General features: G+C 35.5%; 1 protein-coding gene across 5 annotated transcripts in view; it reads left to right on the top strand.

Moving 5' to 3' along the window:
• The window catches only part of LOC132114869 (GRIP1-associated protein 1-like), a 47183-nt gene extending 36715 nt beyond the window's left edge, over positions 1–10468 (top strand). For all 5 annotated transcript variants that reach the window (XM_059523240.1, XM_059523239.1, XM_059523237.1 and 2 more), the window contains 2 exons: positions 2776–2945; positions 9404–10468. In XM_059523240.1, coding sequence (XP_059379223.1) covers positions 2776–2945; positions 9404–9484 — 251 coding nt within the window. In that variant the 3' untranslated portion in view covers positions 9485–10468. The remainder of the gene's footprint in view (positions 1–2775; positions 2946–9403) is intronic.
• The last annotated feature ends 9003 nt before the right edge of the window (positions 10469–19471 follow it).

Below are 19471 nucleotides of genomic sequence, written 5' to 3'. Positions count from 1 at the left end.
TAATAGAATTCTGATGAAGCAATACATTGGTTGTAATGGGCAATTTGGCTGCTATGCTAAACACTGGATATTGGAAAACAACACAAGTAAAAAAAAAAAGAAATAAAATAGGTTCAGCAGTATTACATTCGATTGCAAATTTTATGCAATCTTCTTTCCATTATAGTCGCATCAGAGTATTTATAGTATTATAATTTTTTTTTTTTTGGTTTAGTAATTTGTCCTCTCAATTTAGTGTAGTTTTTATTTTATCATTGTTTGTTTTTAATTGTCTAGTTTGTTTATTTAGTTTTTGTTGTAGAATGTTAAATTGTATGCAGGCGGGTTGTAACGGTCTTTAGTTATAAAAGGAACCATATATAAAACACTAAAATTAATTTGTTGGTTTCAGAATCATGAAAATATCTATCTTTAAGTTAATTTCAGTTTTTCCTATTTATATTATATTTTAATTTTAATTTTATTATTTTTATTCAAAGATTTTAAGTTATATGTTTTCATTAACCATAACACACAGCAATACTGTATCCATTTGAAGTTTTAAAGCTGCAAATATTCACTTGCCAGTGTTCATTCTATGCTTCTGTGGTAAGTTGACAAGGTTAACTATCTTATAGACCATATAAAGAGCAAAGACTGCATTTTTCACCTTGTAGTGTTTACGGTCAGGCTTCAGGGGCGAGACAAATGTCATTCATGGCCTCCAACGCTTAACGCCATGCATTCAAAGGTTAAACAGGCCTCGGGGGCGGGAGTTAACATCTCAGTTAGCAACAGTGCATCACGTTCTACTTCATTTTCGTAGCTCTGGGCTATGGCATCGGCTCACTGCGACCAGCAATGCTTGTGTGCTGCGCTAATGTTGAACACGTGTCAGGCTCTTCTGTTAGCCACACATACACACTATTCTTGCGCCAGTCTAATGAGGTTAAAGAGGCATGAGATTGCTAGTGTTTAGATTGATATACTGTGATGTAACAATGCAAGTTCTTCAGCTAACTGTAACATGGTATGGTCACAGTCACTTAAGCAACTTAATGTTTTAAAAATCCAGGTTTCTGTGCATCACTTGATGAAACGTGTATACAATCTGTTCTTTTTCATTACTTAAGTGATTCTTTTCTATTTCCCACTGTAGTTTCTACTGTAGTTGCAGTCCGAACTGCTTACTACAGCATAAATAATTATTTTATTTTATTTTGTATTATCTCATACATTTTTATTTTATTCATACAGCATACAGCATCGATTTAAAATTATTGTATTTTTTTATTCATACATCATACCGCATCAATTTAAAATTATTTTTAATTTTATTTTTACTTTTTATTATGATTATTTTTTTCTGATACATTTTTTTTTATTATTTTTTTTTTATAGACTTAATATTTCTTTTGAAATTTAAGGTTAAAGTTTAAAACTACTTTTTTGTACCTACTTAATATTTGTACTTTTGGTATTTGTACTGGTTTGAAAATTAAATGATGATCTTTTTAAGTTGATTTAGTTTTAGTATTTGTTTTAATTTTAGTAAGTTAGTGTGTTAACTGATGTCAATTATATAGGTGTGTTAAATATCTTTACAATATATTCTATCATACCCCAAAATTATTATTTTTTATTTTAATTTTATGTTAGTTTTGGAGTTATACAATTTATTTTATTTTCAGTTTTTCAGTTTTTTATTTTAGTAATAATATTAATAAAAAAATTGTAATTCAACTTTTTATTCTTCGGTTTATATAGTACTTTGTTTAAATTGGTTTTATTTTTAAGATAACAAACATGTGTTCATTTATTAACACTGGCTATAGCCAAATGCCTTTTTTTTTTCTATACATAATAAAATATGTATTTGCCTTCACAGAGCTTTTATTGGAAACTGCATTTAAACACTTGCAGCAAGTGGCACATTTACCATATGTTCCATCATCAGACCACAGGTGTAAGAGGTTATTTGAAAGCAGCGTTTAGGAACACACTGTTGAGCTGACCTTGAATGTCTCCACTCACACAGATAAAGTGAAAACTGAAAAAGAAGCTTCCCGATCGAACTTATTGCTTTTGCCCTTGACACGCAGAGGCTGGCCAGCTCGATTCCCTGTCCTCCCCTTAGAGGAAAAACTCCACTAAACTATCTGACAGTTCACAAGGAACCTGACAACATCTTTGTAGCCTGGCCTTAGGTAGGCAACCCAGTATCTCAGCACTTCTGCTCTCTGGCCTCTATTAATCATCAGTTAAGCAACATCTTTCATTTTTTAACACAAGACCATGTCTAATTACAACCCAACACCGATGTCCCCTGCTTACGGTCACTTCCGTGGTTGCGTGTTACTGTCATGAACCCTGTCGACAGACTTTGTTATGCTGCCTTTAATTTGACTCCATCCTTACTGTCAGTCTCTCTACCTTAACCAGGGTTTGAATTTCCTTCAAGCTAGAATGAATTCTCGGCAGCTCTTGTGAATGTGCAGCGTTGTTTATTTGCCAGCTTCAAGTCGTGCACAGCTTTTCGTCAAAACTGCGGATGATTGCACTCGAGGTGCTCGTAAATGTTGTGGCTTGCGAGGCGAGAGCCGTTCGAAATGCTTTCCTCCAAACGCAAGCACTCTGTATTCACTCAGCAGACACTAATGTTCCCCTGATAGAGATCATCTTTATTCATGGATGTTGAAGCATAACTGGAGAAAACATGGTTAAAAAGCACAGGCCGGAGTAATAGAATATTTGCCATTTCTAAAATTACACCTATTCTCTCTCTCGTTCTCTCAGATGTATCCGGAGGAGGTCTGGTGGCCCATGGTGCTCAGGTTGAACGTGGAGGTTTGAGTTCTGTGCTGAGGGACTTGGTAAAACCTGGAGACGAGAACCTGCGGGAGATGAACAAAAAGCTGCAGAACATGCTGGAAGAGCAACTGACAAAGAACATGCACCTACAGAAGGTAAAGAGAGGGAAGGCCAGCCATTTGGGGTGGGAAAGACAAGCTTTTATGGTCAAGGTCAGTTAAGGTTAGCAATAAAACCTTCTTTTGAAAGACAGTTATAAACCCACATGGAATACATCCCTATAGAGCTTTAAGAAAGCTTAGGAGAAATCAGAATTTGAACATCACAAAAAAAAAAGAAAAAAAAAAGTCTGAACCATTTAACATACAGCATCAATTTAAATTTTTTATGTGAATACATTTTTTTTATTTTTTATTAATATAGTCTGATATGCTCACCAAGGCTGCATTTATTTGATCAGAAATACAGTAATGTAATGTTGTGAAATGTTATTGCAATTTAAACACTTTTTTTTTTTTCAAAATTGTACAATTTAATTCCTCTCATTTTTTCTTTTTCTTTTTTCTTTATTTATTTTTATTAAATTAAATTTTGTCTTAATTGATTTTGTTTTTGTTTCACAAAATTAATATTTCTTTAAAAATGTAAGGTTAAAGTGTAAAAATATTTGTATTTTTGTGCCTGCTTGCTGTTCATACCATCTTGGTAAGCAAACGTTAAAGAAAAAAATATAATTTAAATATTTTATTGCAATACTCCATTTTAATGCTCAGCAGAATTTTACCAATTGTACAACTCAGTGAAAGTGCAAAACACACTGCAGATTTCAAGTGGGTCTTGTTAGCAATAGCCAAGTTCCTTGGCATAACTTTGATTTGAAAAAAAGTGAGACTTGCATTTGATGCTTCATGGAGAATAAAGAGCTGAACCGTGTTGAGCAATGAGTCATTCAGGTGAGTAAAGGTGAAGTGACCATGAGTTTTCAACTTGCTAAAGGAACAGGTGACTGCAGTCGCTTTGACAGTGTGATCGGCAGACTGTGTGATCACGCATTTGTGATGTGTGTATTTGTGTGTGTAGGTAGGTTGCTGTCATACGGTCCTGAGACTCCACTGAGAGGTCTTATTCATCTGCAACCAGAGGGTGGGCGTGTTGTTAATGCTAAAACATTTCTAGGAGCAGGAATAGAAAGTGCATGTCAGGCAGCCTGCAGGGTGATGTGTTTGAAGGGATTACACTATCACACAGATTGACTAATGACAATTAACCTCTCGCACCCCTCTTGATATTTCCAGAGCCGCACATCGTTAATGGGAGATTTGTTCCTGTAGTGAAGCCATGTGTTAGGTTTGAATTATATATAAAAAAAACTATAATTATGTGCTATAATTTTTATTCTTTTATACTCACCAAGCTGCATTTATTTGATTTAAAAAAGAGGTAAAAACAGTAATATTGTGAAATATTATTACAACTTAAAGAACTGTTTTCTATTTGAATATTCTATTTGCCGGCAGCCATATCACCCTGGAGCCCAAGACCGGTTTCCCACTGAAGCTAAGCAGGGCTAAGACTGGTCAGTACCTGGGGGAGACCTCATGAGAAAACTAGGTTGCTGCTGGAAGAGGTGCTAGTGAGGCCAGTAGGGGGTGCTCACCCTGTGGTCTGTGTGGGTCCTAGCGCTCCAGTGTAGTGATGTGGACACTATACTGTCAACAAGCACCGTCCTTCGGATGAGATGTTAAACCGAGGTCCTGACTCTGTGGTCAGTAAAAATCCCAGGAAGTCTTTCGAAAAGAGTAGAGGTGTGACCTCGGCATCCTGGCTAAATTTGCCCATTGGCCTCTGACCATCATGGCCTCCTAACAATCCCCATATCTGCTGATTGGCTTCATCACTCTGTCTCCTCTCCACCAGTAAGCTGGTGTGTGGTGGGCGTTCTGGCGCACTATGGCTGCCGTCGCATCATCCAGGTGGATGCTGCACACTGGTGGTGGATGAGGAGATACCCCCTGACAATGTAAGCGCTTTGAGTGCCTAGAAAAGCACTATATAAATGTAATGAATTAATTATTATTATTATAATATATTTAAGAACGTAATTTGTTGCTGTGATGCAAAGCTGAATTTTTTACAGCTATTACTTCAGTCTTCGTGTCACAGTACTTCAGAAATCATTCAAATATGACCATTTGCTGCTCCGTTATGATCAGTTATCATTGTTTATATGGAACTGGATGGATACAAACCAGAAGCATTCATATCAAATTAATAAGTCTGGAATCAGTGCAAAAACAACAGCTTCGTATTGTATGTCTTGAGTTAAAAACAAAAGATTCGCAATAGTAATACATTATACATTTGATTGAATGAGTCTCGTTCAGAGATGTTATATGCACATCTGCAACTTCACATTCGTTACATTCTTTGTTAAAGCACCAATGTGTGATGCATGGTGCCCTGTTTTGTAAATGCGAATAAAATCCTAACTGAGGGGCTGTTTGAGCCGATATGAGGCCCAGAGACAGTCTGGTGTTGGTGGAGTGCATCTTGCGTGTGTGCTGGTGCCCAGGGGGAGTTGTAGGTTGCAAAGACAAACGATGCAAACGAAGACCAAGATGGGTTGACAATCCCTCTGCAAATCTTGTCCATAACTAAGAACAGAAAGTTCCCTGCAACACAAACCTTTTTAAATTGATTCACAAATTTCTTGAGAAGTGTATGAAGGATTAAAGGGTTAGTTCACCCGAGAATGAAAATTCGTCCATTTTCTACACACCCTCGAAGCATCCTAGGTAGGGCTGGGACAACGCCTCGAGGTCATCGATGACGTCGACGCTAAAAATACGTAGACTCAAAATATGCGCATCGATTCGTCGACCTGTTTTTATTTCTCTAAAAAACGTTTGCAAAACGTTTACCTTATGTGCGCTGAATATACGCGATGGCCGGATCAACATTCTGTCCAACGTTATATAACCAATCCAGGGGTTTTTCTGCATTGATCTTTTTTTTGGCGGCTTATCAAAGCCTTATTTGATCGGTGAGTGATGTAGAATAGAATGACTGTGCTGCGCCTGACAGGGTGCGTACGAGAGAGAGCCCCGGCTGCGCGCGCGCAGTCTTCAAACAACACGAGCGCTTCTTGCTCTCTCTCTCCCTCGTGCATATTAATCAAAATCATTAAACACGATAGAAAAACTCCAAAGTTTCACGCGCGCTCGCGCACTCACAGTCTTCAAACTACACGAGCGCTGTCTTGCTCTCTCTCTCTCCCTCCCTCCCTCCCTCGTGCATATTAACCAAAATCATTAGACACGATAGAAAAAGGGCGGAACGCCAAAGTTTCACATGGAGCATTCTGAGATTTTTTTTCTCCATGACAGGCTGCTGGCTCCCACTGTTAATTTTTTTTTTTATTTTTTTTTTTTTTGGAAAAGCACTCTGTATTAGCTTAAAGCCCTCAAGTTTACATTGGTTACTGTATTCTTTCAATTGCTCTAAACAAGTATTTTGGGTGACCTTTTTTATTGAATGCTAGACATCAAGTTGTTGTTATTTTCATCTGAAAGAAGAACTTTTTTTCAATAAGCTAGGCCCTATGTGTTCAGTAAGCTTGTTTCAGTAAGCTATGTGTTTTCAAGTTTTCAAGGTTTTATTGAATGCTATCTCTATACAAGTGCAAAGTAATGCATTCTTAGTCAGTCTTTTATTTTGTAATTTTAAGAGCAATAAACTATATTGCAATGTTAAGGAATTCATGTTTTTTTCATTCAGATATGTAAATCAACATGTATAGATTGTTAGTAGTCAATTAATGGGGAGATAATCGAAATCGAATCGGTCTGGGAAAAATTAATCGTTAGATTAATCGATGTATCTGAAAAATAATCGCTAGATTAATCGTTTAAAAAAATAATATTTTTATTAATTTTATCTATATTTATTTTAATTTATCCCAGCCCTAATCCTAGGTGTATGTGACTTTCCTCTTTCAGAATATTCCAATCGAAGTTATATTAAAAATTGTCCTTGGTCTTCCAAGCCTTTCAATGGGGTAAGTGGGTGTTTGTTGTCAACTGTTCAGAAGATGTGAAATAAAGTGCACGCATCGGGAATAAAGTCCCCCTATAACATGGGGGCAGAAGATGGAAGATGACTCGCCTCTGGGAAATGTAGGCGCAAAGGAAACAAAGTTTCCTTACTTAAGCCTTCTCTTGGCTTATTTCAAAATCATCCGATGTTTTTATTAGCTAATCCTCATTTTGTGTTTCTAATTCATGATAAGCATTTTGTTTTGTTCTCTCTCTGCACTCGTTAATAACCACGCAACGTTGATGAACTACAACATCAACAAGTCTTGCAAGTCTTCCGGTTCTCCACAGTCTGCAGAAGTGAGGGAGAAAAAGTGTTTATTATGTTTGAAATCTGGATATTTATCTTACAAAAATGCACAAAAATAGTCACATACTGTACACCTAGGATGCTTCGAATGGTGAGTAGAAGATGGACAAATTTTCTTTCTCGGGTGAACTAACCCTTTAAGTCTGGTCAACTTTAGCACTGGTCATGTTTGCAGTTTAAAGATATTTCCAACTTTTAAATCTGTTTGATTGGGTTACTTTTTTAAGCTGTAATATGCACCTGTAAACACACTCGGCTTTAATTGGAAGAGGAATAGTTTTATTTGATTATTATCATTACTAAATGTAGTTATTTGTAGTGGTGCTTCATAGCTAAAAGCCTTAACAATGTATATATCATTACGTTAATTACATTTTTAGTCATCCTCATGCTTTGGATTACATGCACTTAAACGTGTTGAATGCTGCAGCTTGTGTTGTTGTGAATGGTGTTCAGTACAGTTACATGGTGGAAAACAATCCTGCAGGCTGCTACAGCAGTGAGCGCCCATGATGTGTCTAGATCGTTAACAGCCGATTAAGCCTTCATTTTTCCTGCAGGTGAGAAGAGAAAAATCTGGATCTACAGCAGTTCAAGACATGCTCGGAAACTTCCTGTTTTTCTCTCTTTGAATGTCCATCTCTCTGTCTCTCATGGTGATAATTGAAAATGGGCAAAGAGGCAGGACATAGCTGGGATTGACTCCCTTTTGGAGTGGCCAGTCGATGAATTGCAGTTTAAGTTGCTTCTGTGTTGGTTTCAAGAGAGAGACCGGAAGGTTTTTATAACACTGCATTTTTCCATAATTAATTACATTTACGTGTTAAATCCACGACCCAAATTTTTATATATTTATATAAGTGCTGGGAAATTGCGATTAATTGCATCTAGAATAAAAGTTTTTGTTTACATAATGTATGTGTGTACTGTGTATATTTATGTATATATAAAAACACACACATGCACGTTTATATTTAAGAAAAATATATAATGATTATATAATATATATAATATAAATTATGTAAATAAAAATATATACATGTAATTAAATATTTTCAAAATATATACTGTGTGTGTGTGTGTAAACATTATAAATATACACAGTACACACACATATATTATGTAAACAAAAACTTTTATTTTGGATTCAATTAATTGCAATTAATCGTTGCCCAGCACTAATTTATATATATTTAATTATAGTTTTAATGTAATGTTTCTGGACATTTTGGGGTGAATTTGTTAGTTAGGGGGTGTTCACACTTGCCGTCTTTTTGGACGAGAAAAGTTGAGCGTTTTTTTTAGTAAAATAAAAAGCTTGCAGCATTTTGGTCACAAATAGCAGCCGAAGGCATCTTTTGTTGCTATGATAACAGCTGCAACAATGGCCTAGTGCTGTGTGCTGCATTAATGTCGGTTTTTGACGTTAGCAGGGAGGGTAATGTCTTTCACAACAACGTTTGTGGGAGCGCAACCAACATTATATGGGGAAGGAAACTGTAAGGTGCTTCCAACAATTTAGTCCAGGAGCTCTGGTTGAATGATGCACGGTTTGCAGCCCTTTTTTATTTTTTAAGACTAGATAGAGTTGTGTGCTCATATCATACAACTCCAAAACTAGTATGATCTGCCTACTGGCTATCTTCTCCTTTTTTTCCTCATGGTTTTTGTTGTTATGGAAATGACTAGTCATTCGCTTGTCATTGGTTAGCTGTCAAAAAGGCGCTTGACACAGGGCATTTAAAAAAAAAAAAGTTCTAAATGCTCTGAGCTGAAGCCGTAACTACACACCAAAATGGCCGCCATCTACTGTTGTGGACTTTCGACGTCTCTGTCTAATCCAGCGAGCAACTACCTCATGAATATTTACTGCCAGTTGGGGCCACCAGCCCAAATCAAACAGCCCACTTAATATTTGATGGCTTTTTTGCTTTAGAGTTGAGTAAACCGTGCATGCAACGCTGCCTCTGCTGTTGTGTGTGTGAGTGTGTGTTTGTGAGTGAATGAGAGTAAAATACCATGTGAGATTGGAGCTGATCACAGGCCTGACTGCCTAATGGGTCCTTTGTACCTTTCTTCTTTTTAAAATCCACAAAGCTTATCAGGAGGGCGGGACTGTAAATAAACACAGTATGCATCTGCCCCACATTTTCAATAGTAAAACTGAACTTTATAAGAATCACATTTCAATTCTCGCTTTGTCTTGCAGGATCTGGAAGTTTTGTCTCAGGAGATTGTGCGTATGAGTAAAGACGCCACTCCTGCAGTAAACTCCAAAGCCACAGGATAAAACTGGACACCGTCCACCCGATGATTCAGTACCCTTCTCTTTCTCTTTCCCTCATCTCTTCACGGCTACCAGGAGGAAACTACATTCATCTTGTATAAAGACCTCCAGGAATCTCAGATGTACCAGGAGCACAGATGGTCAAAAAAGATCAAGTCCATCTGTGATTTGCATACTACTGAAAGTAACGTAACACTTTAAATGTTTGTGTGTCTGTGATGGGAAAGTACAGTTAGAAAAGGGTCCGTTGAGCAAACCCTGGCTGCTTGACATCAGTGAACTGAGTGCACAAGACGATGGCTTGTCCTCGGTGGTCCAAACAGGACCGTTCTACCTACCACTAATTCCCCCGTTCAGGAAAGCGTATGTCTAATGTTGGCGTCCTAAAACTGCTATCACTGTTGTATTGCCTGTTTTGTATATATTTGATTCGCTAAAGACACTTAATGTGTGTGTGAATGTGTGTCTGTGAGGCGTAGAATGGGGTGTATTTATTCATGCCAGAAAATCCAAAAATCATCTATATATCTTTACAGAATGCTGCTTGTATCTGAAAGAAAATGGCAAAAATCTCAAGTTCTGCAGTTCATTATATCAAATAATTCAGGAAGTTTTCCAGCGAGAGAGGGAAGAGCATGCATCTAATTGCTGTGGTAATTATCGGAGCAGTTTTGTGGGGCTCTCGAAATGTTCCCGTGAAGGAAAGCGGCTCCCTGGACTCCCCTCGTTAAGCAGCAATCTCTCCGCAGCTTAACGACTCAGTTTGACACCTCTCTGTCTGTCTCAGAACTGACGGCGCTGTTGGGGAACGAACCTATTTCTCACAGCACGCACTTAACTCCCATGAGAAGCTAGCCGCCTGTTTTAGTGTCTAACACCAGTTTGTTTTGTGCACGTTGATGCCCTGACATTTTCTGTTAATGTTGCAACACAATTCCGCTTTTATGCATTCAGCTTTTGTGAACATTTTAAACAGGTAATTTTTTCTGTGTAATAGCTTGCACTGAGGCCAAGCACCATCCATTGTGTCTTGATTTTTTCAGTCATTTACCATCAAACTACAGCTCTTATTCAGAGAAGACACCATATTTCATTTAACACAAATGAAAAGTCGTCGAGTTGGCGAAATACCGGCATAATTTTCATTAATTTCAAATTAAATATGACATATGCTTCATTGATCATTTTAGATGCAATGAATATTGACCAATTATTTGTTTAGATCCTTCTGATTGCACAGCAGGACATAGTAGATTGAACAATTTAGTCACATGAGATAATGGATTAATTATCAACGGTTCTGTAATAAGTTAGAGAAACATATGTATATTTACTTTGGCAAAATTGTTTTATGATTCTGAGTTGTGAACGATTAGCATTCTGTTTCAAATCTTTAAGCTTTATTACGACAGTGGTTTTGTTCCCATGTTCTTGGGATATGAGCGTGACGTTCGTGCATGGTTTTGCCTGTCAAATACCTGTTTCTGGCAAATGCTTTTCCATATTCCTTTCGTTTGTACTATACAGAAGTAGTAAAACGATATTATTTTATTTTCCCCATTGAGGAAACTGACATATTAAGATACACTTGGACGATTGCACCCAAAAGAATCAAGGATGGGTTTTTTTGCCTTTTACTCTTATAATATCTGCCAAGCAAGCTCTTCTTTAAATAAGATCATGTTTTAATCATCACTAATTACATGTAAGCAGATTCTGTTATTAACATCCAATCTCCCACTACATGTCTGTGGCTTATATTTATTTATGTGCATTTCATTGTCATTTTCAGACTCCCATAACTTGCAGTGATAATAAAGAATGGCTTGAAAAACAATGTCTGCGTGCCAGACTTTTTATGCTTTGTTTACAATGTACATTTTATGCATTTGACAGATGCTTTTTATTGTATACTACAATTTTTTTCAGCACAGATGTGGGCTGAGAATAAATACAACAACCAACTAAGCTAGAGGAACCACAAATCGTACATCGCAAAGGTTTTTCTTTCTTGAAATGTAGTGGTTTTGTTTAAGAGAAGTGCATTACATTTGACTGATAAACTCTAAAAAGTAAAGGTTCCAAAAAGGGGTTTCCACCGTTATGCCATAGAAGATCGTTTGAGTGACCAATTGTTAAAAGAACCATTGTTTTCTTAGTGTCAAGAACATTAATGTAAAGATCATTTTTTCAATATAATGAACCTTTTCTGCAATCAAAATGTTCATTGGATGTTAAAGGGTTCTTTGTGGAACCATTGATGCTACTAAAGAACCTTTATTTTTAAAAAGCATAATTAACAAAAAAACTGTTATTGTTTACTCACTGTCATGTTGTTCCAAACCAGTGTGACTTATTTTCTTCTGTGGAACACAGACAAAGATTTGTCTTTGGATCCCACTGACTTTCATTGTATGGAAAAAGAAAACATTTTATTTAATCTTTCCACAAAAAGTCATACATGTTTGGAACTATGAATGCTGGTTCCTCCCCAGGTCTGTGGGCTAAACACACAAGCATCTATTGCTATCTATTCTTTGTCTAATAGATTTGTTAATTTGTCCTCTGAGCACAAAAGGTGTTTATTGCACTCAATGATGCCTGCAAGAACCGTGTAAACAAATGACATGAATCATTGAGCCGTGTTTAATTGAAGCCATTCAAATACTGCTGTCATCTTTGTTTTCATTACTATTCAGTAAGTGTGATCTCTAATAAATACTACAAATTAAGGAGCTCCACTGCTTTGCATTGAGTTTCAATCTTAAAATTACCAAATTAAATAGACAATCCAAGAAGACTTGAAAGGTTTTAAGGTCCAACAGTCCAAAGCATATTAGCTGGTCACTGGGGTTCCTCAGGGATCAGTTCTTGGACCCCTCCTCTTCTCCATATACACTACATCACTGGGACACATCATACAGGCACATGGTTTCTCCTACCATTGCTTTGCTGATGACACAGAATTTTCTTTCTCTCAGATGATCCAACAGTAGCTGCACAGATCTCATGCTGCCTGGCAGATATCTTGGCATGGATAAAATAATGTCACCTACAGCTCAACCGGGCAAAGACTGAGCTTCTTGTTTTCTCTGCAACTCCGACTCTACAGTATGATTTAACCATCCAGCTACATGAATCAACAATTACCACATCAAGTTCAGTCAGAAATCTTGGTGTAATCTGTGAAGACCAGCTGACTTTCAAAGACCACATTGCATAAACGGCAGAAAGAAAGATCAGGCCCTTCCTTAACGGAGCATGGTGCACAACTTATTGTTGAGACCCTTGTCATTTCTAGGCTGGACTACTGCAATGCTCTTCTGGACTTCCATCATGTTTAATCAAACCTCTACAAATGACTCAGAATGCAGCATCACAACTCATCTTCTACGAGCATCTTCTTACACCTCTCTTTATCTTCTTGCACTAGCTACCAGTTCCAGCTCACATCAAGTTCAAGACATTGATGCTTGCGTATAGAACAGCCACAGGCTCAGCACCCTCCTACTTCCACTCACTCTTAATAAATCTACATCCCCTCCATGTCTGGCTGCTGGAATGATCTAATGATTTTTTTTTTTTGTAACAATTATGAAGGGTTTCATTTTATTTAATAGCTCAAAATGTCATGTCATGGAAACTCAGATTTCAGTTTAACACTCATGTTCTAAACAGGGCATTAGTTGAATGATTGATATTAAATCAATACCTAATAAAGAAAGGAATTATTCGGGGCATAAAAATATAGGACTGAATAATTTCAGTGGTTGCTCATTAGTTGCAGATTTAATGTGTCCGAGGGGCTCTTCAGCGTCTTAAGTGAAATGATTAAAGCATTGATTTGTAATCAACACACCTACACCTCAGAATATAACACTATATCATGATTAAAGCTCTCCTGTGAGCTCCAGCTTCTTGTGTAGGTCTACATTTTGACTGGTTTATCATTACAGGTGACTAGGGATATTCTGCATCGATTGGAGCTGCTTTTAGGTAATTGTCTTTGTTTCTGGTTATTGTTTGTAACTATGGAGGGTCGGGCAGCTGTATATTGGAAGCCTTAGAAAGATCGAAATCAATGTTGTAACTGCAGTCTGCTTTTGTCTCTTTTGCTGCAATAATTTAGCCGTGGACCTTTGTATTGACATCGGAATTGTAGAAATTGAATGCAGGGACTGTCAAGATGGAAAAGGTTTGAGAATTACTTTCAAGGGTGTTGGAAATAACACCCATTCTGATGCTCCCATGATGCATTTGGTAAGTGATTTTCAAAGTCAACGAAACGCTTCTCTCTTCCTTATCACTTCTGCTAAGGGTCAGTTTGATTTTTAAATGACTTGAAAGCAGTGTTGGGGGTAACACACATGTAATGCGAGTTATGTAATCAGATTACTTTTTAATGGTAACTAGTAAAGTAATGCATTATTCACAAGAAAATATCAGAGTTACTTTTTAGAATATGTAATGCCAGTTACTGTTTTCCAATTTACAGACTGACAGCTCTCCTGTTCCCACGTTAATAGAAATCCGTAGTAAGTGTAAAGGCATTGTGTGCCGCTGTGTAAACATGACGGTTACTATAGTTCTAGACTAAATGTGAATGTTCATTTACTCATCTCACTTACAAAACGTATTTCTCAAAATGAATAAAAACACTGATATGCAAACTCTGAATATGACGCAAACCTGCGATAATTAAAAGTTAAATAACACAAATATCCTTTGTGGATTTAGTCAGATTTTAGTAACAAATTTATTTGCTGCTGACCTTTGATGATCCAATTCATCCATACTAATATGCAAAAATGACTTTACATGAACATATCATTAGTGTTTATTTCTTTGAATTTTATTCTTCATGCAATCCAGAATTGCTGAGGCTTATTAATTTAACTTTTGGTGTGAAAGATCTTTTACATTTGACGAAAAATAAAAGCCCAGCCCAGATTAGAAAAAGTAACACGAAAGTAACGTAACAGATTACTTTCCATAAAAAGTAACTAAGTTACTTTTTTATAGTGACATTGTAATGCAATACTTTCAATAGTAACTTTCCACAACACTGCTTGAAACACTGGTTAGATATTTATATATTCTTAAAAAATTTTTTGCATTGCTTAATCTAGGGTTAAAAAATAAATAAATAACGTAACCTAGAGTTAATAAAGACATACACCCAAGGTGAGCATTTCAAATATGAAATGAGGCTCACAGAAATCTTCTTGCTTTGCTTGCAAGCTTTTGTTTCCATATTTGCATTTGAGGATATTGATCAGAGCATTCAATCGGTCCAGTAAAAATATTTTGCCTGCTCATTTCCATAGAAAGCAAATAGATCTCATTGACTCTGTTCTCTGGAAAGGTTCTAGGTGTCGTATCGCTCGAATGTATTTAAAACCCAGATGATATGACCCTGGATTGTGACCCTGCATTGGGACTCAAGTTGATATCCTTGACAGATACACAGAGAAAATTTACTCAGACTGAAATAGGACAGACCATCAAAGATAAACTCACGGTGAGGTGTATGAAATATTGAATATGAGCACCAAACGGGCTAGTTAAACGCGTTATGTAAATATTGTGAAACGCTGCAGATTCCAGATGTGTTGTAAGGGAACAGTTGGCTAGGACTGTGTCAAAAATTGCAGGACTCTTTTCACATATATGCACACTTCACTGACCCATGTTTGGTTTTTTGTGTGTGTTTTTTTAAGCTTTAGAGGTTCAAATTCAGTGTTTTTTTTCGTAATGACTATTAGATATATTATGAACTATTATCATGTAGCATAAAATTAATCTAGCATGAAAATTAGCTAGTTTGAAACAGATCAAATGCATCTTTAAACTCATCCCATGATAATCTGTTGAATTGACATATGTTTGTTTGGTGCAAAACGTAAAATCACAGGTTTATTATAGTTATCTAAAAATAAAATGAATACATTTTCATTGCATGAAATGAATGTTAACTTTTTTCAGATAGTTGCTAAAGTAACATTTCACATTTTAATTCAATTTAACTTGACTAGAATTAACTGAAATAAAATTAATTAAAATATGTAAAATACAAAAAATTAAATACACCAAAATGACTAAAACTTTAGATAAGATAAAATAAAATAAATAAAAACGATAACATAAAATTAAAACAGTTCTCTGTTGTTAAAATAACACTGATTTAGACCATTTTCAGTGTTGCAAACCTCATATAATATGAATAGAAAATAAAACCACTCATGCAAAATTTTATTGTACCTCCCAGAGTTGAAGTTTTAGCACTTCCTTTTATCAACCCATTGTTAAGAGTTTCAGGAGCAATTTTAAACTTTTATGGAAAGTACAGTCAATTTTTTGTGCTCTTTTGAATATGAACAACATCATTTATAAATTATTGTCCCTCAAGAAAATAATCATTGTGATTGTGATAGGAATAACACATCAGTTTTCCCTAGTGTTCAAAAGACCTCTAGTGGACTCATTAAATTACTTTTTCTAATGATAAGGTTATGAATATGATGTAAACATAATTAGTGTAATCTGGTAATGAAAAATGGACTTTTTTAAAGACGAGTTCTTACATCTATTTGTTGTGTGTGTGTTTTCCCTCTTTCCTTTTTTCCACCCCTGAGGATGAAAGTGTCTTAAGGTGAACTCAAGTTTCAACAGAGTTCAGCTGGTGAAAGAAATCGACAAATTCAGATGTTAAGGCTAATTGAACTGACACTCCAGCAACCTTTGAAATCTGTTTTTAATTAAAGGCAGCATGCTGAGGTGCCTGCTCTTAAACTTTCATAATTAAACTGCCGCAGACATCGTCTCCATGTAAGATTTAGATAGTGACCTTCAATGCACCATCAGCTAACTGCATCTCATTTCTCAGTCCTTCACTGCTGCTTCACTCAGTCAAAAACTGAGTAAATATTGATATTACTTGTTTTGATATGCTAACTGCTAATGCTAATAAATATTTTTTCTTTTTTTTCTGAAGGCCACTTATAATCTCAGTCAAGGTTTTTGCAACTCTGACCCTTAAAGTCAGCTTTCACAACTACATTTAACTTGCATAATCTGATGTATTTCTGAACTGGATATCCAATGAAGCAGAATTTTTTTTTTTTTACTAGTGGTTTGTTTGTATTGATTCATGATATATAATGTAAAATAACAGTATTAACATTGTATTTATATAAAAAAAAACATTATCAAAACAATATATATATTAATTAGTTTTTGCATTAACAACAAGAATTTATTTTTAAAACGTAAATATGGCTCATTTGATTTAATATTGCCTTTTAAAATTAAACAGGCAGTTATTGCTACTATAACTTTAATAATAAATAAATAAATAAATAAATATACTTTAAATTCTTTACACTTTTACACATTATCATAGATTATTCACCCTATAGTTTAGAAAATGATAATAATAAAATATGACAAGAACTGAGAGTTAAACTGTCTGATAAAGTCAGATAACACTTAAGCAAAACTTGGTCAGGTCAAAGTGTTTAATTAATTTTTGGTCCCAAATTTGTATCAGTTTTACTGGTAGTGCACTGTATAAAGAATTTTTTGAGTTTAATATGTCACAGTTTACTTTATTTTGCTATCCTCACTTACATATAGTGTCCTGCACCTACTAGTAAAAAAAAAAATATATATATATATATATATATTTATCTTGTGTCTGATTAATTCTTGTTTTGACTATATATATTGTCTTTTAATTCTGATTGGACCAAACCTTCATGATATGGGTGGTGTTGGTGCAGTGGATAAGACACATGCCATTGGTGTGAGAGACTCGGGTTCGAATCCACTGTCTGACACCAGTGTGTCCCTGAGCAAGACACTTAACCCCTAGTTGCTCCAGAGGCGTGCGACCTCTGACATATAAAGCAATTGTAAGTTGCTTTGGATAAAAGGTTCAGATAAATGTAAATGTATATGTACCTTTAAAATAACCTGCGACTGTGTACCTGCCTTAAAAAGAGCAGACTGACATATGGAATCACTTTCCGACTAACACAGGTTTCAAAAAAGCCCTTTTCATCCATATTTGATGACAAGCAGCAGCAGAGAACTGTAGTGTAGTGCTGGGAGTTTGGAGAGAATGAATAAGATGGCCTGCAGCGTATGTGATTCCCCTCGTGTCATGCAGGACTGATGTGCTTCAGATTGTGCTGCATAAGCTCAAATGTCCCTGACCATCTCGCCCTCACACATGCTGTGCTGTTGCCCATGTGGCCACTCTAGGGTTAATATTTCATGACTGAGAGATTATTTTTAGATTTCTGCTGTTGAGTACATTTCAGCATATTAGCTACATTGATTACAGTTTTGACCGACATATTATGTAATTTAATGTTGATGCTGATTGGAAAGTGTTACGTCTGTGCTATATTGTCAATTTAGTCATAAAAATGCATTTGTGTTGCTTATTATTTCATTTTAATCTATTACAGTCTGATAATGCATAGCATGCAATAATTTAAACGTGCAAAATAAGTTTATTGAATCCATTTCTACATTAATAATTGTAATTGTATTCAATGTATTTACAAAAAATACAGATCCAGAGTGACTCAAACTTATTGGAAATTGATGCAAGTACCATATTTATTTTATAGTATAGTAGCATATAGTATTTTAGAAATTTTTATTCTGGATGTACTGGACCACTGGACTGGATATTATTATTATTATTATTATTATTATTATTATTATTATTATAAATCAATAAATCTTTGTTGTTGTTGTTGTTTTCCTATGTTATGTTAAGTTTTGGTTTTGGTATATATATATATATATATATATATATACGGTATTAATCGATTTAATTGAATTGATGAAGAAAAATGGTGACAATCATTCACTTGTCCTTAGCCTGTCAAAACTAAATATAACTCAATTATTTCTTGTCAACAGATGAGAAATGTTAAACGTGACATCAGAGTGGAACGGAGCCCGACTTACACACTGAATGCTGGTGCGTGGACAGATCTGTCACAAGCTATTGCTGAAGAATGTGGCAGCAGAACGGCCGAATATGACAAAATGTCACTTGATTCAGCAGTTGTTTCTGGCATCTACCTCATGATGGTAATGTTACACAGCCTGGTGATTTCTGATTTCTAATTCCCCTCATTGAGCACTTGTAGTTAGTTATTGAGTAACTACCTGTTTTTTTACAGTCTATGGTAACTACATATGTAACTACACTGTAACATGAAGACTGTAATGCTATTGTGACCTAATATACTTCACCTAATACTGAGCTTGTACAGGACTTGATTTTCTTAAAAGGACAGTTCACGCCAAATATAAATTCCTGTCGTTTCAAACATCTTTTTTTTTTTTCAGTGAAATTATGTTTATGCTACACTACCGTTCGATAATTTGGGGTTGGTATGATTTTTTTTTGTTTTTGACTAAATTATGCATGTCAAGGTTGCATTTTTCTGATCGAAAATACAATAAAAACAATATATTATGAAATATTATTACAAGTTAAAATACTGTTTTTCTATTTGAATATATTTTTAAATGCAATTTATTCCTGTGATGCAAAGCAGCATTTTCAGTATCATAGACCATTTCTGTCAAGCTCAAAAAAACAAAACAATTCTAAACAAAAGAAAGAAAAAATAATCTGCTTTTTTGTTCTAGTTAAAAAAAAAAATAATTTTTAAAAAATAACTATTTTAAAACATGTCTGATTCAAAGCTTTGAACAGACACAACAGAGATGGGAGAGGAAGAGCAGAGGCAAAGCAAGGTGACAGAGCCTGAGAGATTGGAGTCTATAGTCACTAGTTTTAAAACTATACTAGTTTCTGGATTCCTTTTTGCTGCTGTCTATAAAAAGCCTTTTCTCTCAGCTTAACAAAGAAAGCTAACAACATAGGACATCTGGACCATGTCTGTATCTCATCTCTGCACTCCTATTAAACTACAGTATTTTCCCGGATGAACTGAGATC

Source organism: Carassius carassius, chromosome 34, assembly GCF_963082965.1.
Source record: "Carassius carassius chromosome 34, fCarCar2.1, whole genome shotgun sequence".
NCBI classification, from domain to species: Eukaryota; Metazoa; Chordata; class Actinopteri; order Cypriniformes; family Cyprinidae; genus Carassius; species Carassius carassius.
The sequence above is the reverse complement of the archived record's forward strand: the minus strand, read 5'-3'. Positions and strand labels throughout refer to the sequence as shown.